Raw genomic sequence first — 24,577 nt, 5'->3', positions numbered from 1 at the left:
CATGACCGAGACATGATCCTAATTCTCCTGCATCCTCATGTATGGCTGCATTGTTTCTACTTACTCATGTTTTTTTTCTAATAGAGGTAATGTGTCTTTTGTTTGTCAACCACGCTGAGGCCATGCGTCCACTATCAGTCACACTGATCAGCTGTGTACTACATTCTCCACTAAGGCTACCAATCCTTGCCCTTTGTCCATCCAGGGTAAAGTTCACTCACACACCAAATGTACCATCCAGCCCTGTGGTGCTGCAGTGCAATCTGACTATTCCTGTCTATTTCTAATGTGTTGCTGTTTAGCACACCCACATTCCCTGTCAGTCTAAGACACACACACACTTTTGCAAACAGAGCAGAGGAAATGGTCTGTGTCCTGCAACCAGGCAGAGCAAATTGCATGATCACATATGCAGTTCAGGGCCGATATTCTGTGTTCAGGGTGACTTTGTTATGGTGTACTGAGGATACAAAACATGCTCCATAGTTTATATTTAACTTAGCAAAAAAAAAAAAGACATTTATAAAGCAAAGTACTGCTGGCCAGTGGGGCCAGAAAACTGAACCTTCCCACAGGTGGAAGTGACCCAGAAAGTGATGACACAAGGTTGCTGCTGTTATAGCTCGTTGTATGCATTTTCATGCAGCACACAGGGGTGAATACTTCACATTTCCAGGGATCACAGAGCATTTTGTGGAATGCAGACAGATTTGTATGTGGCTCAGCCAGCAGGACTGTATAAAGGCGTTACAGCTCAGGAATGAGGAAGGGCAATTTCTCAGGTATGCCCTCGACGGTGGTGATCACCAGGTGATTGTTGGTGTCTTACAGCTGTTGTCATCACTGCAGGTTCGTCAAGCCCAGTTGGCGCGACTGGTGATACAAAAATCAGGAAACACACAGACTGGCTTGGTAGTTCTCATAGAGCTTTTACGAAAAGGCATCTCTTGATTGCCAAGGCTGTGTGGCTTTGAAAAGCTGATTAAAATGTAACCATGACGTTTTTGTTCAGGCCTCTTAATAGCCTATGTTTGCAGTTTTTGAAGAGAGGAGAGGTGTGTGTGACTCCAAAAAAGAGAGAGAGGAAACGAGGAGGCTGTGCCACTGAACTAAAGAGTTGAGATGGGAGGAGTTACAGCAAACCTTCCTCTGTCAGTGACATGCTGTCTTGGGTATAGCCTCTGAGGCTTCAGGCACACACACTCACACTCAAACGCTTCACGCAGCAGCTGACGTGCGCACTAGATTTCTCTTTTTCCACTCCTGCGTTCTTGACAGCGGAGAGTGACAGCAGTTTTAGCAGCTGTCGCAAGAGGTGGCTCCCCAGTTGAACGGTGAAACCGCACATGCAAGAAGATACATGGATAGACACCCGTTCTGCCACGCACATGAGGAATGAATCGAAAGGGGAGACCTGGAAACAGCACAGAGGTATGGATTGCCTTTTTCTCCCTGGCTTTGAATGCTTTATGAAGCTTTTAAAGGCAAACTGTCATAAACTTTCTGTTTAACAAACACTACTATTTACTCAGACACACAATCATAAAATCACTGTCAATCCACTGTGTTCAATACTGAGTAAATCTGTAAATCTGTAAAGCTATCATAAGCGTTAATCGTTTACTAATCTGCAGTCTGAACGTTCCTAATGTCTCTATTACTGGTCTACTAACACACGGAGATAAACGTGAATGTGATAAGATTGCCGCTGTTCACTGCCATGATGTTTGTTTCAGAGTTACAGATGCGGCTGTACAACAGTGAGGGAATCTCCCTGCAGGGAGCTCGATCTCAGACACACAGGCATGTGAGTGAGCTGACAGGGGGATAGTCTAAACTTAGAGACCGTAGCCTCTGTCTCATGTTACTCCCTGCTAATGCTTCCTCCACATATTAAAAATCTACAGGCCCGTGTTTTTCAAAACACACATAAGTTCAGAAACAAATGCCTCGAACAACCCCATGCTTGTTACGCATTTGCATAGAGCCAGCCAGTGCTGACACCATATGTTTCTCATTAGGGTGACTGTTATTGTCATGGGCCGCTGAGTGTCACAATTGCAGTCCGAGGCTTTGCTGTGGTTTTAAACTGTGTTGAGTATATAAAGGTCACTTTTGGTATGTGGTCATTACACTACAACTCCTGTGATTACAGGTGAAATGTTCTGTGTTGCCGGCTTGATAGCTCTATAATCACATTAACTGCTGTGCTGTTGCTGTGGCACAAGGTGTTGTCCGGTTCTTATGGGTGATGGGTGCACATATTGTCTGATTTCGCAATCATTGGTCGTTTGCGCAGCGCAAAGGGTGAGGTTGAGGGTGAGGGTTAGATTGTTGCACACGTTGGCAATCACACAGGTGTTGGTCAATCACGCAGGGTTGGGGTTAGGTTAGCACACGGATTGGCCGATCACGCACATATTGGCCAATCGCGCAAGCATTGGTTGATTTCCGCAGTGCTAAGGGTTAGGGTTAGGGTTAAGCTGTGAAACCAACTGATCTTGGTGCAAATAACCGATCTGTTATTTGCACTGTCGATTGCGCAAATCTCCTAAAACAATTTACTTAGTCATTCCTCATAGGAAGGGTTTAATTTTCACAGCCAGTTGCCAGGAAACCATAGTTGATTACAGGGGACATTTTGGCATACCGTATATAGTTTCAATAAACAGAGGAATGCATTGTGTTAGCGGCAGTCTGCGTATGCTTTAAAGTGGTTGTCAGTGGTATTAACTGTTGAGCCTTTGTGCAGTGTTTGATGATAACAAATGTCTGTGCATGTGACTGCACATATGTTTCACTATGAGAAACAAGCAGGAGAGCAGCTAAAGACTATCAGGATCTGCCCCGACACGCCTTTGACCTGTTTACGGCTTTCCGCCTCACAAGATACACATGCACGGTCTCAATCGTGGGCATTCAGCCACCACATAAACAAGATGGAGACACTGGTCACAGAGAAGTATATCAAAGTCCCCTATTTGGGAGAAAACTTAACAATAATCAAAGCACATGAAGAGGAACAAACTCTGTGTTCTCATTTATCTGTGATTATGTGCAAGGGCAGCTGACAGAAGTAGAGCATCAGATGTCTACATTACCAAATTGATCAAACACAACAACACCCGGGTGTTAAAAAATATTGAACTGATATGACCATTTACCAACATTTAGATATATTGTAGGATCCAGTGGATGATACTAAAAATACACTGTTCTATGCTTTTGCCGCCTGATTCAGACTTGCAGCTGGAACTTTGAATTTCCAGGCTCAAGTGTCACATAATCCCTCAGCTTTCATGGTTTTCCTAACTGATCAAACAGCACGTTCCACTTCCTCTCATATTTCTTTTAAGTTAATAAATATGAAGTATTCAATAAACATCCGTTTGCATGTGTTTTTTTAGTTGAAATTTTACAATTTTCATTGTTTGCTATGACTTATTAAGAATGTATTTAAAATGACTGGCACTTGGCACAGAACAGTCAGTTTTTTCTCTCAGACTTGCACGCTTGGCAGCATGGATTCAAATCTGCGGATACAATGGCTGCTTTCTGGTGGAACTAAAGAACATTTGCCATACATGCCTTGTTTATTCTTTATTTTGTCCAGTAGGACTTAAAAATTGAGGTATTATTTGCTTGTTCATTTTATATCCACAAGACATATTTTTGGTTACCATTCCAACAGTTTTGAAATACATTTTGTACCACCAAAAAGAGAATATTTTTGTCATATTGAAGCATGTTGAGTGCCTTGTAAAAAGCGTATGTCTTTGGTCATAGAGAGATGTTATATGTTGTTATATGATGTTATAAAATGGAATCGTCTATCCATGTGGGATAGGCATACTTTGAATATATCCCAACTATAAAGTATTTTTGAGTGAAGTTTGTGTATTATTCAAGTATCTTGAGGCTACTTTAAAAAAAAAAAATCTAAATTTGGGATTAAGGATTAAGATAAACAACCTTACTGGTTATTATGTTGTGATATTTCATAACAAGAAAACAAAAGTCATGAAGCATAATTGATATCTTAGAAGTTCAATCTGGAGTATTCCCATGAAGTTTGTATAAAGACTTACCAGTAGTACCTCTTTACAGTACAAATGATACTGATCTGTATTTTCCATCTCTTCAGCCATTTGACATTAATGCATTGCAGCTGGTTGATTAGCAATTGAAATGGAAGCTAAACAGTAGCACTACATAACTCATTGTTTTGCCACTCAGAGCAATTTCCACAAATCCATCCAGAAATCGATTATTTTGGTTCACATCCTCCTCTTGTGTTTTGGTTGCAGTCAGCGTCTGTCTCATGGACAAATCCACTCGACACTCCGTAGCACCCAATGATTGGCTATCACAACTCAGCATTAGCACCCACACATTTCCCACAGAGGTCTGTAAGGCCCTAAAATATTGTGAAAAATACTGTCTTGCTCCTAAGCTGTTATGATACCAGTGTTTGCTTGTTTCTACAACCTTCAACTGACAACAAAATAAGGCATTGTGTTGGAGGAGTTTTGTTTGCTGGTTGGTGACCACACTGGAGTGTCTGTACTTACATACTGCACAAACAGACAAATGGTAATGTGAAAAGTACAGATAAGTACAGATACCCAAAAGCACAATATGTTGTGTTTTTATACTTTCATTGACAAAAATGTGTTATTTTCTATATATAGAACAGTAATATTATGGCAATTCAAAGCGATGCTGGTGGCAAATGGCTGGTCCCTAACCTTTTTTCCAAGCACCTCACACCTTCAATTGAAATATATTTTAACTATATGCATATTCTAGAAATGATAGTATGACTTGCTTATTGCCTTGAATATAAGTGAAATTGTCATTTGAAAATTTTATACAAATAACTCAAAACAAAAACAAATACAGCTTTTTAATTGTTTTGTTCCATTGACTAAAATTATCACGAGAGCTCATAAAAGCTTAATCGGCACTAGCAGGCATAAGTAGCTACCAAACACATGTTTAAACGCTGTAAAGCCTATGGCTGTGTTTACATGGAGACATGATGGAAATGAAAATGCTGTATATCGGAAGACTGATCTGATAAAGTCAATTCAGAGAGAAATTTCATTAGGAACGAGGGGTGGGTTATGTGATCCTTATTACTGATTCAATTTAAACACTCATTCCCGGTCACATCCTGCTCCTTGGGTTGAAATTATCCACATTATGTTTGTCTGTTTTCTAATGTCACCACATGAGACTTCGCACATATGTGTAGATTCATCAGACGATGATGCTCTGAAATGTATAATCGTCTCTTCCTGATCAGGGCCTGAACACGGAGAATGCCTCTTTGCTGTTACAGTTCTGAAGGAAACACAACAAACTCAATTAGTCCAGATGACAATCCATCTTGAGTACTGGTGGACTTCCTGCTAAAGCTGGATGAGGAATCATGTGCTCATGTCACAAACAGCCAACATCAATTCAATTATTTTCATCATGCCTTTAGTTTGTTTATAATTATTTTCTGTTTCTTCTCTTCAGGCAAGTAAGCCTTTTCAAAATAGTGTACCTTTGATGGGATTCAATGGATTCTCTGGTTTTGATCAGAAGTGTCATATGGTGGTTGTGGATGACGTGCCCTTTTATCAGCTGGTTTATTGACATCAGCTGATAAAATGACACATTGTAAAAAGCCTACATGCCTGAAGTCAAGAAAGAGAAAATACTTAGCTAACATCACAGTGCAGACCATCATGGGATTCATTCACTGATCCACACATCAATCTGATCACTTTATTAAGTGTTTATATACATTGATTAATCTGATATCTTAATTGAAAGAGTTCAGTCAGATTGACAAAAAAAGGCCATGTAAACACAGATTATTATTGAATAAGGATCCGGCCCTGTCCCCATCAGGTCTGGTCTCTCCGCCCCACCTGAACTCCCACATTTGCATCTAGCACTGAAACACAACTCCATGACTTCAGTATCACCTGGAATAATTACTATTGCCTGAGTGAACACAGTACTGAAACAATAATGGTAGATCACACTATAGCTTCCAGTCCACAGGCTGTAAACAACATAACAAGTCTGAGTGGATCCATTGCTGCATGACAGGCTCAGTCCTTGTCAGGTGGTAAAAGGTGGCGTGAGGTCAATGATTTGCACCTTGTCATGGCGGCAGATTTTAAGAGGAGACACGTCTGAGCTGAAAGCAGTCATAACTTTTATCTATTTCCTCACCAACCAATCACCATTACCAGCATCAGTCCATTTCTTCACAGTGACCTCATTGTGTAGGATAAGACTCTCCCTCTGTGCTTGTGTCATATCTGTTACTCATCTGATGGGGTGGGCAGAGTTGTGTTAAATTCTCTGTTGGCGATAAAGTGATCCTCAATCAGTGCCACCAGCCAGCTCTCACCCTGCCTCTGCTATGACCTTGGAGCTTGTCCCTGGGTGGCATTGCCTTTCAGTGGATCAGCAATACATTATCCCACTAACGCAAACAAAAGACACACACATATTGTCTGTGACACACATTCTGTGCATATTTTTCGCTGACCTGGACGCACACACACACACACACACACACGTTCAACGGAGGAGAAAGTCTCGCTGAGGCCCCCACCCCACGCAGACTCATACCAATTGCAGAGAGTGCTTTGTGCATTCACAAACTGGGCAGCTACTGAGGAGAGATAGAGAGCGAGGGAGAGACTGGTGGGAGGGGGAAGATGGAGACAGCAAGAGACAGAAATATTGCAAAGAGACGCAGACCAAGACAGAGCAAAAGAAGAGATAAGACATGCGGCGGGACGGGACAGTAAACAATAACTGGTAGAAGGACACCGAGAGCAACGCCGGAAAGGGACTACAGAAATAGGAAGGGAAATTGGGCTGGTCCAGCAGGGAGGAAGAGAGTGAATTGCTGTTCAAGAGACTGTGGGGAAACTGATGGGATGGCATTGATCCCTGGGAGCTGCCGGCTCCTGGGCCAGATGGCGTCTTGTTGCTGCAGACCGCTCCTCAACTCTGCCTGTTGTGGACCGCTCATCAAAGTCTGCCTCTCCTCCTTCACAGGTCGGTCCCAGTCCGTCATGAGACGGGCTGCCACGTTCAGATAGACAGGAGCGTAGTTCTATATGGCCCATGGGTAACACAGTTAGCCACGAAGGTAAAAAGGGCATGATGTGTTCCTGCACTGTAGCCGCATGACTGTGCTCCCGTTGACTCGAGCAGTCCCGCTGGTGCTAACTGAGCTCTGTGTTGTGGGTTGAAAAGAATAGGCTGTTGTCCTCTTTGGCATAATGTCATGTTGCGTATTGTGTCCCTGTCTTGTTTTTGAATGCTTCATCTCATCATAATAATGCTGTGTTGTTTTTCTTCTACTGACAAAGTATGTTGAAAATGTAGAGAGTGGCGATTCCCATCAAAGTTCTCCGTATTTTGTTTACCTTTTTTTTTTTTTTTTTTAAACTTGTGTCCAGTGGTGTTACTGTACTGACATGAAAATGTGCACTGAAGAGTCAGAATCAGGCCAGCTGTGAGTGGAGCCTAAATATTTTTTTCTGATGTCAGTGCAGCTGTGTGTGTGTGTGTGTGTGTGTGTGTGTGTGTGTGTGTGTGTGTGTGTGTGTGTGTGTGTGTGTGTGTGTGTGTGTGTGTGTGTGTGTGTGTGTGTGTGTGTGTGTGTGTGTGTGTGTGTGTGTGTGTGTGTGTGTGCATGCGTGCATGCGTGCGTGCGTGCGTGCTCAATGTCATTGTATCCCCTCAAAGATCCCTCACACTAACCAACAGCTCCACTCTAGTGTTCCTTAATGTTAACACCCTCCGTGTCCCATAACGTGTTTTCTTTAAAAGAATAGTCGACTGTTTTGAGGTTTTCTCGCTCACATATCTGGGAAGTGAAGCTACAGGCAGGAGACAGTGAGCTTGTGTTGCCTGGAAAACTCTCGGTTATATACAGAAAGCTCCTTTGACCTATAACTAATTATTTCTGTTTAGTTTGTAGAGCAATTATCATAAAATATAGGCCTAGATAAAATGATTTCCTGGAGATTCTGGAGGTTACCTGGTAACTGCTTCCTGTTTAAGAAATAGCTCTCAGATTTGGTCCTCGCATAATTCTATCCTGCTTATGGAAACTCATGTGATGTGGATGAATAGCTCATCGTCTTATGTGAAGCGTGATAGGAACTCATTGACTACACTGAGGTGTGTTTTGGCAGTGACAACTCCAAAAACATGCAGGAATAGAATAAACAACTCCGTGTAGCTCATAAAAAACTTCTGCTGGTTTCCTCATTTGACTCCTTCCTGTGGAATATGAAGACAAGTTTTACAAGCGTTAACAAGTTGATATTGTTAATATTGTAAAAGTTATAAAAGTTGATATATTTGATCTTTGGAATAAGTATAGTGACTGCTGGCTGTAGCTTCATGTCTTTTGTATTGTGTGGGAGCCAATGTATGGGACTATTCATTTAAGATGCACTGGTTGATATTTGAAGCCATATTATTATTATTACTATTATAAGTATTTGATTATTAATCAATAACCCATTAAGTGCCACCTTGCAAACTTTGCGTTGGAGTTTTCATCATCTCGATGCAATGTGATCTCAATTGTTCCAAGGCAGTTTCTGCCTCTATTGCTCCATCTAATTGAAAATGGGTAATCAAATTTCATTTGTCTCAAGAAGACTTGCTGATGTATTTGATGATCTTAATGGGTTAAAACCACAGAGGAAGTGGAGTCTGTTCAAGTTCAGTGTTGTAGTACTGTTTTATTTTTGCATTTTTCCTTTGCATTCACAGACATCTCTCCTGCAGAGCTGGATGCTCTTTGGAGGGAACCTCCATACACCCTTGGGGGAACTAATGAACACTTCTCAGGAAATGACATCATGACTCAAGGTACGGCTGCTGAATTGAAAGGAATTGTCACATGTTGTTGGCGTCTCTGTAAATCAAAACTCAAATCGTTATAAAGTGTTTGATTAATTTCTGGTCTAAACTCATGTCAGAAGAAGCAGCGTAGAGTGGTCACAAACTGAGGAAGTGTTTGGGGATATCCTCTCTGTACAATGGAACAAACTGGAGGAAGCCTGTCACCAGCGTGTTACCGAAAGTAAAAATAAAAATACTGCTGGCTATTATGATGTGTATAATACTGTATCTGTCAGAAACCTGTTTCTTGTAACATTTAAGAAAAATTATTGTCATAACCAAAGTGACACTGCTGAGTGCTTTAATGTTGTCTTGTGTCAGGATTTGATTAAGTATTTCAGATAAGAGTTGGAAAACTTTCCTAACTTCAACCCAGTTGCTTACAGGATACACTTGAATATAACATGAGCGAGATGACTAAGAAGCTTCACGGGCAGTGTCAGTGCATTTTTATGATTTGCAAATCAGTTGGAACCAACATTTCAGTTCATCTATCTTTAACACCATGTCATTCCACTTGTGGGGCACTGGAAGCCGATCGCAGCTGACTATGCCCCTGGACAGGTTGCTGGTCCATCACGGGACACAGAAGGACACACACACAACCAAACACATTGTTTTTGAACTGGAGGAAGAAAAGAGAACTAACTGGGGGAAAACTAATGTACACACACCAGGGAAAATGTACAAACATAGAACAGCCTGAACTCCAACCTCTGATTGTCCTGCTTCACCAGTTTTCAGTTTTATTGATGAAATACCGAGTAGTCAGTTTAAAAAAAAAACATGAGGACAGTCAAAGCACATTTGGTGTCTCATGATGAAACGTTTTAAAACTACTGCCCTACTTTTTCAGTAGAACCTGTCTAAAGACTAAACACAAGCATTGTTTTCTGAAAAGCAAGCAGTGATTGTTATCTTGTGTCATCTGGTAACATTTCCTTTTTTAATCCCTTTGCAATGAGGGACTTTCTGATTGTGCCCTATTTTGACCACTTTGAGGAAATAGTTTCCACAGGCTGCACACCTGTCTCAACCACAAAAGTATTCCAAATACAACGTAATGTTTTCAATCCTGATGCCAACTTAAAAAAACAAAACAAAACAGTAGGTTGAATTTTCTCCCCAAAGCAACAAAATCTGAATGAGCTTCCCATGTGGTGTGCAGGTGAAGAAGAGGATGGTCCGCCGGTAGAATCAGGTGAAGGCGGGGTGGAGCCTGACAGCTACTGGAAGAAGAAAGAGGCACTTCTTAAAGGCAGCACTGTGTCTCTTGGGGAGAAATTCTCTTCAGGTACATTTGACTGCTTGACTTGTGCCTGTCTACCGGAAAACTAGCGTTTTCTCTCAGCTGAACTGTTCAATTCACAGAGGCATTCCATGCATATATCTATGCATATTGATGAGGCACATTCCCGTGTCTACTAATATTTTACTCACTCAGCAGTTTAGCTCCATCCATCAGATTCCCCCCCAGGTTTTCCCTCTATAATGCATTTAAAGGGCCACACTGAGTCCAGTAAGATGCCTAATAGCTTTGTTATTCCTCCAGGGACTCTCACTGTGCGCACAAAGCATCTCCCTGATATATGAGCTCTTGCAGTGCATCTTTAATAAACTCTCGAAAGTTTTGCCTCATTTGCTTGTAGAGAAAAAAAAATAAATCAGAAATCCAAAATAATTTTATTGCTGTCTTCGATTTATTTTTCCCCTCAGCTTTCCCATTGTTACCAGGAGACTACAAGTAATATAAAATCCACCTATTTTTTATATTATTCTTGCTGTTTGATGTTGATGTTTTAGGTTTCCTCTCATAATAGGTCTCTGGGAGCATGCTTCTTGTCTCTCTTTTTTTTTTTTTTATATAGAAATCGTGCTGTCGTTTACTGGGCGACGGCACTCCAGTGCAAGTCCTGACCGGGCCCTCCAGGAAGCCCTGCGCACTCGACTGCGAGTGGTGGAGAGCAACAGCCAGGATGTCATTCAGCTCTTTAAAGTGAGCAACAGCCAGGCCTGAAATGTGAAGACATTTACTGCACTTAACATGCAGTAAACATGATAATGACCAATAATGTGTTTTGTGAACTGCCCGTGTCCTCAATAGAGTCGTCAGAATGTTCTGCCACTGTAACATGAGACTTTGTTTTCGCAGGACTTGTCTGCACGTCTGGTTTATGTCCATGCTGAGAAGGACAGCTTTGTACTAACTTTCAAGACTGTGGAGGAAATATGGAAGTTTTCCACTTACTTAGCATTAGGTAGGCTTTCTGAGGTCTTTTTGTATGAGCCATATGCTGTTTATAAGCCGTCATTCATAAAATTACTTTAATTTAAAATTTTGAGTATCAGAACAACGCTTCTGGTTTAATGCTCAGTTGTGGTATTTGATGTACTTGCATCACTCTGGAGAAGCTAACTTAAACACATCACGTGACGAGAGCAGGTCATCTCGTGAGCCAATGATTGGTGGTTCTGACCTGATGTCATGATGAATCACATTAAACATTACATTTCTCCTCATGGAGGTTACACACCTTGCATAGCCATTGGTTTTAGTGTATGAGAATAACAAGGCAGTAGAAATGTCCTGTATAAAAGGAGTCCATCAGGCAGTATCTTATTTTCTGTGCTCAATTTCAGGCTACGTGGCCCGTTGCTTGGAGAACTTCTTATGTGACCAGTCGATCTGGCTCGATCCAGAGCTGCTCAGTGACTTGGAGATCAATGTAACAGTGAATGAGGAGCAACTGGCTACCCTCTACCTGGAGCTCTTAATCCAGGAGGGTAAGTAACAGGAAGACACTCACCCAACATGAAACTAAAGTATGTGCAGTGTGTGAGCTCAATGGGAGAGTTTTACTTTTAATGTTTGAACTTATCAAATGAAAAAGAAATCCAGACAGAAAATAAAAATCTGCTCTTTGTCAAAAAATACATACATACATATATACATACATGCACGCACGCACGCACACGCATACACACACATGCACGCATGCACACACACACACACACACACACACACGCACGCACGCACGCACGCACGCACGCACGCACGCACACACACACACACACACACACACACACACACACACACACACACACACACACACACACACACACACACACACACACACACACGTTTGAAAAGCAGTTGAACAAAAATGTTACCTTGCTTATGTTAGGTTGACATTAATTATATGTGAACTGACTGCAGCTGCCATTTGATCCCAATACTTTTTTAATCCTTTTTAAATCGACCTCAATTAACATTTCCTTATTTAACATCAAACAAAAATGTAAAAAAAAAAAGTTAACTTATGTTCAATTAAGAAGCTTCAGTGAAAATTAATTTCAGTCAACTACATGAGTCAGTAAAAGTCTTTTATTTAATTTTTTTTTTTTTTTTACGTTTTTGCAAAGGTGGTTGAATAAGATGCCAGAATCCCTTCAGATCATATTTGGATTAAAACTGTTCCGCTATAGGGAAATCATTGTACCTATGTTCCTCCTTGACGGTGTATTGATTCCCTCCTGTGTGCTCCACACAGACATCCTCACTTCCTCCTGAGCATTTCCCTTAGGCAAAAAGCTTAATAGAAATGTATAATAGGACTGCAGTGCTGGCAAATAGTGATGAGAATTACATTAACTTAATGGGCAAGGATATAAAACATCCAGAGACCGTACAGGGGTGTGGTAGCTGCAGCACGTTTTGCTGATCTAAGTGCATAAACTTTTATCAAAACAGAAAGCAGAGTCAAAGTATGTTTTTAGCCTGGATTTATGTTGTTTGTAAATGTTCCGACATTTTTACTTGTAGGGTCCTTCTTTGCCAAGGCGCTATTCACACGTGAGCAGGATGAGGATGACGAAGAGCAGCTGCCATTCAGAAAGAATGACTTGCTGATGGTGAAAGAAACCGGGCAGGACAACATGTGGGAGGGCACCATGATCTCCACTGGAAACCACGGGCTGGTGCCAGTCAATGCCATGCAGCCACTGCCCTACCCCTTCTATCAGTGAGTCACTGCGTGTTCCTCAAATGATCCACTCCAGTTCGCACTTCCCTGATTGTAAGCTGTGACCTGCAGTACAAATGAGACATTCTCTGAATGAATGGAGAAGCACTCGTATGCTGTTGCACAGTAGTTGACAAAGTGTTGAATTCTACTTCCTGTTTGGTCAGGTGGTTCCTGAGGAAGTATCCAGGCTACGCTGGATGCTCGCCAACAGAAAAGGAACCGTTTGAGCATTATATCGGTAAAGCTTACAATGCCATGTGTTGACGTGCACGGCATATTGCACATTTGATGCACGAGTTGTTCAGGCTGCATTGGCTCAAATACACATACACAATGAGCACCAGACACAAACAAATACAATATTTCCTGTCTTTATTGGACACTGGCATTAAACATGTACAGTGCTGCTGGAAAATAGAAATGAACCCTTTAGGTTGTGAATCCAGAGAAAGATCCAAGCCAGAAGTACAGCTGATATTCAAAGACCTGTGAAAATTTGATTTGGATGATACTGAAAGGGATTTCAAAGTTATATCAATGACCTTTGCTATTCACCAGTTAGAAATCTTCCTTGTGACTATAAACAACATTGCCATGACTTCAAAATAGTAAAAAGATGCAGAGAGTAACTGGAACTTGATTTATTTTTGGAACAGCCAAGAATGAACTGACAGTTTGTACACATAAGTACATACAAACAAGTGTAGAGAAAACAAGACACAGCATGAGGACGGAGCCAGTACAGACACAAAGAAACCAGAGAAGAATAAAACAACACAATGTATTCATATTGAATCTCTTCCTAAGTATAATTTGATGATATTGTTTTATTTACTTGTTGATCAATGTGTTTCGCTTGACACTCTTGATTACTTTCTTAAATTTGCCGTGCACAGTGACAGGTTCATGTGTAGCAGTGGTTGACTACAGTCCAGTGGGGAGAGACGAGCTCCAGCTGAGCCAAGGTGACATTGTGGAGATTCAATGTCTGCTGCTCCGAAGCCTGGCTGTTTTCATAGGAAAACACTCTTCCACGGGACACATTGGCTTCGTACACAAGGCCCACGTCCAGCCTCTAAATACCAAACCTCTGTAAGAATTTCCTCTCACTGGATTACCTAATATGTGTGGTGGTTTGAAGTCACAGTTTTGTTTAGTTTTTTTCCTTTCACTTTAAAGTAACTGATGTAGACTAAATTAACTTGATTTAACCATCGTTTATGGTTTGGACTGAATTTCTGATGAAAACTGATGTAGTGTGTCTGCGGTCTACACGGGGTGGGTTGGATGATGAGGTGGAGAAGATGGCTGATTTGATAATGCTGCATTTGTTTTCCTCACATAGAGATGGACAATTGGTTTTTCTGACTGAGGAGGAGAAGGCCAGTCTGGCTCAGGTCAACCCCTGTAGCTCTGAGCTCAGCGACAGCAGCCTGCTGGAACGACTCTTCTCATCTGACATCAGCAGTGTCTACAGGCTGGGTAAAGACACAGATTTCTTTGCAGTTTTTGTCCATTCGAGAAAAACTGCACACGCTGCTCGTGCTTGTTTTCTAAAGAGCAACTCTGCTTGTAATTCATTCTGGAAAAATACTTTCCATCTCTAACCCTAACTGGAAAATTGATGCCTAAATTGATTTAGCTCCTGTGTTTCCAGACAGGCTGGATGAGACAGACTTCATGTACATCAGGAATCGACCAAAACATGGTAACGTCTGGGATGCTTTAAGGAAATCTACTGCTAATGCACTTAATGCAGCTTAATAAATACGTTTTGACATATTATCGCTTCTTTGCTTCACAGATCATAAAGTTCGCCAGAGCGCCATATCGGAAAGAAGTGCGGGGACGCCCCCCTACCAGTCCTCCCCTCGCACGTCTTTCTCTCATTCCTCCCCTCGCCTGTCCATCTATCACTCTCAAAATCTTCTGCCACAAGAGGGGGAGCGCCTGTCGTTCGCCCTGGATGACACATTCAGAGAGCTGGATGAGTTCCAGGAAGATCCACCTCTCTTCTTGGAAGAAAACAGCTGGGAAGGGGAGGAATCTGAGCTCAGTGACCCGACTCTTATCCTGCTCAACCATCAACAATTCCAGGTCAAAAAAGTTCCACTTTATTAAGTCATTATTCATTGCATGACCAAATTGTACTCCAGTTTTCTTTCCTTCTGTCTTGTCTTTGGGCCTACATCAATCTGTGTTTATTACATTTAAATTATACATAGTTGTAACTAAATTATCATAATCTCTGTGCAAAAAGTCACAAGATGACGTTTCCAAAATTGACTTCAACTCGCTTTTAAAATCTAACAAAATTTGTTTTCTTTTCTATTGAGCAAAAAGTGGTTTGCTGACAGGAATGAGACATTCATTTTTGACATTCAGAGGATGTAGTGAGGGGTGTAGGGGTGTGTGGGACCAGAATAAAAAAGATTTTCATCGTTTTTGAGAATTGTTGTTAAAATTTCAATAATGAAACAATTGGACAGGTCACAGTGCATCATAGGTGATAAACAGACAAGCATTATCAGACCCAAAAAGAATTGTTTTAAATCCGGGATATGCATAATTTGCCTGACATCTGACTCGAGATATAGAATTTTACTAGCTGGGGAAAACCCATTCATGCACATGGGGAACATGCAATCTCCACAAAGAAAGGCTCATCATTAGTTCTAAAAACCACCAAGGATACTCCCAAGCAAAGAGTGCCACTCCCATTACCACTGCTGCAGTTCTTAGAATAATTCAATTTTTTTAAGTTTGCAGCAAGCAGTTACCAGTCAAGGTTAAATTTGCTGAGGAAATCGATTTTTTTTGTGATGGACATTCAACTAACTCTTGATGTCAATAGAAGTCCAGACCATGATTTGGTTGTATGTCTTGTCTCAACTGCCTCCGACTCTCTGTAACATTGTACCTACATGTTCATTTGTATACCTGCACAAGTCTATGAATATTTATTGTGTTTCTGTATAGTTTGCTTCACTTCTCTGTCTAAGTTTGCCGGCATGGATTACAAAAACAACTTCCACATGGGGATGTACCAAGTATTTTTTATTGTGATTCAGGCTGCCTCACAAGATGTTTTCTAGATGATTCTAGATGTCTGTAGACATTCTGAATAATGCCATGCCAAAGGCCCAATCAGCCTTTTTTTAGATATCAATTGATGTTGTTTGCTCTTTTGTTCTATTGGATTATGTGTCAAAGGACTAATGTGTGTGCAATGTAACCAGAGTCTACAGATAATCACATTTCTGTGGATTTTACAGTCCATGGTTGTACTGTTTTTTGAGATTAAAAGATAAATAACTAAACAGAAAAGCCAGTTCATCAAAAAGAAGGAAAAAAAAACCCTTGTCATTATATAATTTAAAGCCACAGTCACCTGATATACCTTTAAATAAACCTCATCAAACACCACATCAGAAATCAAGTTACTCTGTTGGCACTACAAAATGTTTAATCCTCAAGCGAGACATTTATGCTCCAGGTCAATTTTGCTGACCTAAAAAACTGTTTGTTGTTTTCTCCAGGAGGATTTCCTGCACTTATATGACTTGCAGTATTCCTTTCTGTGGGCGACTTTTGGTGGTAAGACTGAAGACGAGTTGTCTGGACACCTCGAGAGTGTCAGGGAGTGCGCAAAGAGACTGGGCATGCACTGGGCTCATCGGAGGGCGTGCTTTCTCCTAGGAAGACTGTGCGCGAGGAAGCTAAAGTTGTCCCAGGTAGGCGATTTATATTTAGCACCTGTGTTCTCTGTGTATGATTTAATACATTAGGCTATAATAGATCAGCTGTGGCTTATTCTGTCCATGTGTGAAATTGTTGAAGTTGCTTCCAATGCTGTGTGAGGATCCTGCAAAACCGCCTTTGCTCACGTAGTGCAAGTGGCTTTCCTAAGTGTGCAAGTTGGTGAATGAAGTAAAGCGTGTTGAGACTGTGAAGCAGTAAAATGCTGTTTAAGGAAATCCAAATCACCATTTACCATTTATTCCTCCCTGAAGACAATTCAACTGAGAAAGAAGAAGAGCTGTATCATTTCGATAATCTTCTGGTCGTCCTCCTAAAGCGTGTTTCATCCTTTTTTTTATAGTTACTGCTTTGAAAATGTCCATGGGCTTGACAATGAACGCTAAATACATTCAATAAATGCAGACGTCCTTTGTATATCTAACTTCTGATGCAGGCTCATATCAGATCACTAACACTGACATGTAAATTTCTCCTCAGGCACGTGTATACTATGAGGAAGCTCTGAGTGTTCGTGTCGACAGTTTCTCTGACACACCACTCCTCATCGCTCTCTACACAAACCTCACTGCCATCTACCTGAAGCAGCGCATGATGGATAAACTGCCCCAGACCCTGGAGAAGGCCAGCGCCCTGCTCCTTTGTCTCCCCTGTCACGTCTTCACGTCCACGGATGAAGTGGAGCTGCTGCAGCTGCTGCTGAGGAGAGCAGTGGTGATGGTGGACAAACATCTGGAGGCTCGCGTCTGCTACCTCACCTCCAGCCTCTTCCTGCTCCTCAAGAAGACTGATGACGCTCTTCCCTTTGTGGAGCGACTCCAATTTCTCTCAAGAACTCTTTCTGCTGCTGAGTGCCGACCGATAGCCCCTTTGGACCTCAACTGGCTTTTGAGTTGGCTCTATCATCGTAAACACATGCCTTACTTAGCTCTGGCCTCTCTGAGTCTGGACTCAAGACAGGACCACTCCCTGCACAACGCCTTCCAGAGGATTGAGTTATTTATCAAGAACTCTGTGCGACTGAATCCGTGCTGGAAGGAAGGCACCTCCTTGCTGCCTGCTCAGATCGTGGTTTATTTGCAGCAGACCCTAGCAATAGCTGAGCAGGGGGAGGACATAAAGACCCAGAGGGACTTGTGCTTGGGCTTAGCCTCAGTTTACCAGCAGTATGGCGCACTTGATGAAGCGGTGCGCTGTGCTCAGCTGGCCGTTGAGACAGGGGGTCACATAAACGAGGAGGAGGGCTTTGAGGCCTCTGTTCTTCTTGGGTGGCTGTTGGTGTTGTCAGGTCATGCTGAGAAGGCACGGAGTGTCCTACAGCCACTGCTCACATCACTACAGGTAGAGCAATCAGGAAATCAAAATCAGCAATGATATTTAACAGTTTTGCTTTTCTCCAAATAACTGTCAGGTATAATATGTGCACGTGTGCATCTCTCTGTAGGGAACAGACAGTCCCACTCAGCGAGGTGTCATCCATAATCTCTTGGCTCTGTGTCTGAGGCATCAGGGTCATGTGCAAGAGGCAGGCTGGCATTTTCACTCTGCTCTGGCAATCTCCAGAGAGAGTGGAAATCAGAGGAATCAAGCCCTGGCACTGGCCAACCTGGGATGTCTGGCATTAGATGTAGGTGCATCCTGGATTGCAGAACGCTTCCTGTTCAGGTCAGATCTCTGTCATCTCATAAAATACTTCCTGCAGGAACGATCTGACAAATTACCAAGAAGAACTTGTATGAATAGGACCTTTGTTATCTTCGCCAGATCCCTCTACCTTTTTGGGGAGCTCTGCGAGAGTCCAACTGATGAGGAGCATGTACAAACCTGCCTCTGGCTTGGGCGAAGCTACAGAGACAGGGGAAGGAGTCAAGACAGCAGGGCATGTTATGAGATGGGGCTACTAATTGCATTACACGCCAAAAACTTGCACAGTAAGTTAAAAGCATTCAAAATGTTTACATTTAAACCACAAGTGAGAACGAAATCTGAGTAAGGAATCTCTTTAAGCTTTAATTACGGTACTATGTACCGATAAAGATACACAAAAGATGCCTTGTGACACACAGAAACCGGTTTAATAAGATGTTATTACATTAGTACCAGCACATTGCAAAGCCTGTTTCTGAGGCTTTCAAAACAACATGTTTATTTTCAGTTTTTATTGTGAAATTAAGACTTTTATAACTGAAACATGACTTCTGGGCATGTATGGAGGTGTAGAGGTTAACACTCTTGCCTCATAGTAAGAGTTTTCCTTGTTTGAATCCCTACATTGGACACAGAGGTATAAAAGTTTGTTGTAAGGATGGATGGATTAAAGTGACCTCTGCTGGCGAATCTATGTAGTGAAAACACTTTTTTTTTTTAAACTGATTTGGCATTCATTATTGTCACAATGCAATGCTACATTAAAGTTAATTTCCTTCCTATGCTAGGACCCAGCACATCTTCATGTATTTCATATATAATATTATCAATTCAATCTGTTATTCATCAGTGCATCGATCCATCTGACTTCTATTCCTGTTTGTTTCCAAGTTACAGTCAAATGGGCTGGGCCTATCTCAGCTGACCTTAGATGACAGAGGGTGTAAACCATAACTACAATCATTAATTTACCCTTGTAAACAGACCAGTGATTTTATGCTGCATTCACTCTGTGTATTTAATTTTTGATAGGTCAGATGGTGGTGGCGAAAGTGCTGAGTCGTCTATACACCGACATGCTGCTCTACGGCCAGAGTATAGTCTACTACGAGCACTGTGTGTCTGTGTCCAGAGGACTGAAAGACAAACGACTGGAGGGAGAATATCTGGAAATTCTCAGCAGCCTTTACCTCTCTCTCAACACAGAGAGGTGACCTTTTCTATTTGACTTTCACTACTCAGATTCTTTCCCCATCTATAACTCTCTCTTCCTCTGTATTCTGTTATTTATTTGATCACTATTTCATATTTTGAATGAACTGGACAGATCCTCTCGGAAGTCTCTCGACTACACCAAGCAGAGCCTGAGGATTTCCATCGACCTGGGCAAACGGGAGGAAGAGTCGGAAACGTGGCTGCAGGTGGGACGCATCTATCACCTCATCCAGGAGGACGAGCTGGCCGACATGTACCTGCAGGTGAGGGCGAAAGATTGATTCAACAGTTGTATGATGGAAAATAACTTTATCCAAGTCACAACATGTTCTATTTTCATTAAACTATTCTTCGCTCTGTCATTGTAATGTATGTGGTATTCATATATTAAGTGATCTATCACCTAATAATGAAGTTCCCATCAATAGCAATAATATAATTTAATTTGAAACACACTATTATAAATAATGTTGCTGTAATGTGTTTCAAGCTCTGTGAAGATGGGCTCATTATCCGACACTTAAAGAAAAACAAACCTCTGGACGTTTTTTTACAGTCTGTTTTTCACTAATTATAGGATTTTTTTTTTTATATGATGTGACTGACAGGCAGCGGTGAAAACAGCCCTGAGGATGAACGACCCTCACTTTGCGATGAGCATCTACGAGGAGGCAGGAGACGTCTACTTTAAAGGCCACCGCAACCGGATGGCTTCTTTGCCTTTCTACAGGGTAGGAACATCTTAAATGAAGTCAATTCAAAGATTTAAGCATTAAGGCTTATTGCAGGTGGACAAATTAAGTCCAATTAAATTAAATTAAATTAAATTAGAATAAATTAAATAAAAAATATTTTCTTTTTTTTTTTTTAAGTCCTTGTCACAACTGATCTCAAAGTGCTGACTTTTTTCAGGATGGCAGTTTGCCATTTGCACGGAGCATCAAGGACATAGATTCAGAGTACCGTTTGTTAAGTAAGCTGAGTGAGCTGCTGATGAACCACAGAGAGCAGGAGGAGGCTCTACAGTACGCAACCCTGGCTGTTCAGATCGCCAGCAAAACAGGTACAAGGCAGAATGGAGCAAAAGTTAATAGTCTCATGTTTTGCAATCTGCAATATAACTGACTTCAAAGTGTTAAAAGTGGATGTTGTGTTTCTACTTACATATGCACGTTTTTTTTTTTTTTTACCCACAGGTGTGCGTGTGAACGAGAGGACCGCCTACCACCGGCTGGCGACGGTGTACTACAGCTTGCAGCAGTACGAGATGGCAGAAAACTACTACCTGAAGTCCCTTTCACTGTGTCCACCCATCCTGCAGCAGCCAGCTGAGGCACACTACTACACTAAGCTGTACTGCAGACTGGGAAACATTACCCTGCATGAACTCAAGGTATATGAGAGACAGTGACAGTGTTCAAATGAACAAGAGTGATACACCGAACCCTCTTCTAACATTTTGAACATGTTTTTTCTAACCTATTTCTGTTCACAAATTTTCTTGGGACACTCACACAGTCCAAAAACATGCGTTATGGTAATCACAAGCTCTAAATTGCCAGTAGGTGTGAATGTGATGATTTATGTGCCAAATATTTGAACCAAACTAACACACAATTGCAGGATAACTCCAGAACTCTTCTCATATTCTAAAACATCCGGTTTGCTACTGTTTTGAATTGCCTTGTTGCTGAAATGTGCCATACAAATGAAGTTGCCTTACTTTACCTGAAGAAATACAACCTCCAAAATGTAGAAAAGTTTGTCACATGTTTTTGGGACACTGAAAAACAGACACATTAATTACAATTTCCCAAATCAAATAAACCTCATCACTTTAGGTCCAGAGTCCAAGTTTTTTTTTAACCGCTTGGAAAGTCCAAACATATATTCTGACATCAGATCCCGCCAAAAAATCAAGAGTTTTTTGAACAGCTAATTATGAAAATGAAACTGGTAACATTTTTGTCGAATTTGATGTTGATGACCAGCTTTGACCCTTGTTCCTTGTGCAGGATGCTTACGATGCAGTGGGTTACTTCCAGTTGGCTCTGGCTGCAGCACTTGAGGACCAAGCTCACCCCGAGGCTCTCTATGTGGTGTACATGAAATTGGCGGAGATCCATGGAAACCACATGCCCGATGCTCAGCTGTGCCAAGTTTACATAGACAGGGCTCAGAGTCTGAAGAGAGTTTTGGCCGGAGTGGAAAGCGCCGCCGTTGGAGAGAAAAACACTGATGATGCAGACAGAGAGCCGGGCCAAAAGGGGGAGAGGAACTTGGATGCCGACGTGGGAGTTTCAGAAAGTTTGATAAAGAGAAATGACAATTTTGATGCAATATCTAAACATGTGGAGTTTGAAGATGATTCAGCTTCAAGAACAAGTGCAACCCATCTGGACTCAGAGCGCAGACACTCAAGCACTGATCTCAAAGAAGATCACAATCACTATCTCCCTGATACAGATGGCCCTTTTGGTGACGTTCCTGGCTCTGAGTCAGAAATGATTGCCAGTCGGTCATACAGTGAGAGTATATTAACGGAGTCCTTTGATACGGCAAAGGAGCACATCTCAGACTGCAGCTGCTCCACTGAAACATCACAAACATACCAGAACCCAACAGATGGGAAAGACTCAGCCTTTGATACTGGCAGCATGCGAAGTCAAATACCTGCAAATGACTCAAAGAACATCACAGAGGCAAGAGACACCGACTCTGAGGGTCAGTGTGAACAAAACATCCATGAGAAAGAGACAGATAGAGATCCAACTGAACAAGTATGTGACACTGAGCAGACATAGCGGTAACGCTGATAACAGTGACTCATCTCTCGGTGGCACTTTATGAATCTCCCCGACGTTTCCTTCATCTTGGTTGTGTCTCTTATCCAGAAAAGTGATTTAAACGTTCCAGCCACGCGGCACCCATTGCACGAAACAAGATGTCAATAGTGTAAATACGACAGAGAATGAGTCAGTCTGAAGCATGTGCCTTTGTGTAATATATTGTGTGACTGTGCACTGTGCTTGTCATATGTTTCTACAGTTTTGTATCTCTGGTAGATATGAGTCAAACATTAAAAATAATACTATTTTGTTTTGCTGAGTGTTGATTATTCTATCTGCATTTGGGAAAGATAGAGCGCATCTGTGGCACAACAATTCTCTGAATGTTAAATCAAATTACATTGAATTAAAATAGAAGATAGCACATTATAATTACACTTCAGTGCCATAATACTAAAATCTATCTGTAATTTATTTGACACCATTCTCTCCTGTGTTCGTACACCTAAAAGAGAGTTGGAATGGGTTGCCACAGTAATTTAACAATTTTTCATTGTAAAGGATTTATGGTTGTAATATATTTTCTTAATTAAATGATGCAAACAAGGATAAATATTAGCTGTTAGCTGTAAAGATATGTGTGAAAACGATTTAAGTAAAATAATGAAACGGGGTAATAGGTGTTGGAACATTAAACTTTCATTTCTACCTTTTGAACATTTTTATTTCATTCTATAATATTGCTTTAAATCTATTCATTAATGTGTTCATAGTTTAGAGCATGTTGAGAGCTCAGCCTTTCCAAACAGATCCTGAGGTTGTGTCGGGGAGCAATAATAAATAGAATGATCTTTGAGAGGTAACTGATTTTTTGGTGTGTTTTCTTGTACACTGGTGTCCCGTCGAGAGTTCAGTTCTAGAAAATCAAGTTCTGTGGCTCAACAAATGACCCAGTTTCACCCTGAACACATTGTTTGCTCATTCAGGGGGATCAAATGTACTTGAGTGTCTGTTAGCCAGAACACACAACCCACACACCAAAGCTTGACCCCCAGGGATCCCATCCAGCTTATGGGATAAGCTTATTTGCAATGTCATAAAATGACACACACAGAAAATATATGAGCAGACAAACGCTGAGACTCCGAGCCGAACAGCAGATGGCAGCAGAGCACCAGCTTTTAGTTTCAGTGCAGAATTCCATTTGTCATAAACGACAAGATTGAGAACAGAGAGCAACACAACGTGTGCTCTATGGAAATGTTTTCTGTGGGTCATTTTGTATTTATTACCAAAAGCTGTCCCCAACTCAAACATTTCATGGAGTCTGTCCACAGTCATTGTATTTGTTTTACTTCTTTGTATTACTACTCCAAGCTTCCATAGTATGTTTAAACTTTATTTTATGAACTGAAAGAAATTGAAACTTTTGGAATTTAGTACCAATTAAAATGTTAACTTGTTTTGTCTGGAAACCATTGGATGGCATTTGTAAATGTCTTTAAATTATACATTTTTGTTATGCACACCATTTGTTCATGTTCATGTCTTCAAATGACCACACGAGGTCAGTGTCGTTTAGATTTTGGTTTTACATCAAAGGAACGTGGTATTGAGGTTGTTGTACAGTGACGTACAGTGAAAAGGAGCAGAGAAAAAGCTGATTACAACAGCTGTAATATCAGAAAATATTTATTTTTTATAAGTTTATGCCATTCATTAGTGAAGCCTGTTTTGGGGCAATATTGAGTTAAATGACGATATTTGTCTGTTTCTTAGAATTATTAGATTTGAGATTTGAGAAGAATCATACCTGTACTTTAAAAAAAAAAGAAGGAGAAGCCAACGATAGGTTTGGTGCCACTTGGTGTGGTGTGAAATTTCCTCTTCTGTCTCTTGCTTGTGGATTTGGAGGTGGAACATTTTCATTAAGGCTCTCTCGCAGTGTATACGAGGACATACTTAAGTACAATTCCAGGCCAGCAGAATCAGTGATTACAGTGGAAAAGAATGGAGCAATTAGAGGGGCCGGTGATTTGTTGCAAGAATGCTGAGGGAAAATAGTCCACGATCACTTTTAAATCTTTAAAACAGAGTCAAAAATGAACTTTGAAAAGGAAAGCAACTGGGGACAAAGACAAAACAAAGATGTGGAAGCGCGTGAAGAAGCAGCAGGTACTCCTCGAGGGCTGCAGTCCT

The 24,577-nt window shown here is 41.3% G+C and overlaps 1 protein-coding gene across 3 annotated transcripts; it reads left to right on the top strand.

Annotated features, from left to right (window-relative positions):
* The first annotated feature begins 1,221 nt into the window (after window positions 1-1,221).
* Window positions 1,222-23,182, top strand: sh3tc2 (SH3 domain and tetratricopeptide repeats 2). Of its 3 annotated transcripts, none has more exons than XM_080502067.1 (24): window positions 1,222-1,431; window positions 1,737-1,807; window positions 7,075-7,168; window positions 8,827-8,910; window positions 10,112-10,237; window positions 10,812-10,939; window positions 11,096-11,201; window positions 11,584-11,727; window positions 12,767-12,965; window positions 13,133-13,206; window positions 13,865-14,060; window positions 14,314-14,450; window positions 14,626-14,676; window positions 14,773-15,065; window positions 16,508-16,702; window positions 17,208-18,068; window positions 18,172-18,392; window positions 18,492-18,658; window positions 19,407-19,584; window positions 19,702-19,852; window positions 20,198-20,320; window positions 20,502-20,652; window positions 20,786-20,982; window positions 21,605-23,182. In XM_080502067.1, the coding sequence occupies exons 3-24, from the start codon at window positions 7,144-7,146 to the stop codon at window positions 22,391-22,393; spliced, it is 4,596 nt and encodes a 1,531-aa protein (XP_080358193.1). In that variant the 5' UTR covers window positions 1,222-1,431; window positions 1,737-1,807; window positions 7,075-7,143; the 3' UTR covers window positions 22,394-23,182. The 3 variants fall into 3 exon arrangements, with proteins under 3 accessions (XP_080358193.1, XP_080358191.1, XP_080358192.1); XM_080502065.1 differs by having other exon boundaries at window positions 8,812-8,910; XM_080502066.1 differs by lacking the exon at window positions 1,737-1,807 and having other exon boundaries at window positions 8,812-8,910.
* The last annotated feature ends 1,395 nt before the right edge of the window (window positions 23,183-24,577 follow it).

This window comes from Blennius ocellaris (assembly GCF_963422515.1).
Source record: "Blennius ocellaris genome assembly, chromosome: 9".
Lineage (NCBI taxonomy): Eukaryota > Metazoa > Chordata > Actinopteri > Blenniiformes > Blenniidae > Blennius > Blennius ocellaris.
This window is presented reverse-complemented; position numbering and strand designations above follow the sequence as displayed.

What these genes read in the sequence shown, in the direction of transcription:
- sh3tc2 (XM_080502066.1), top strand. Translation starts at nt 7,144, where the DNA reads ATGGGTAACACAGTTAGCCACGAAG. An exon ending in AAATGACATCATGACTCAAG is followed by an intron (nt 8,911 to 10,111) that starts GTACGGCTGCTG and finishes TGTGGTGTGCAG; the next exon opens with GTGAAGAAGAGGATGGTCCG. An exon ending in TGGGGAGAAATTCTCTTCAG is followed by an intron (nt 10,238 to 10,811) that starts GTACATTTGACT and finishes TTTTTTATATAG; the next exon opens with AAATCGTGCTGTCGTTTACT.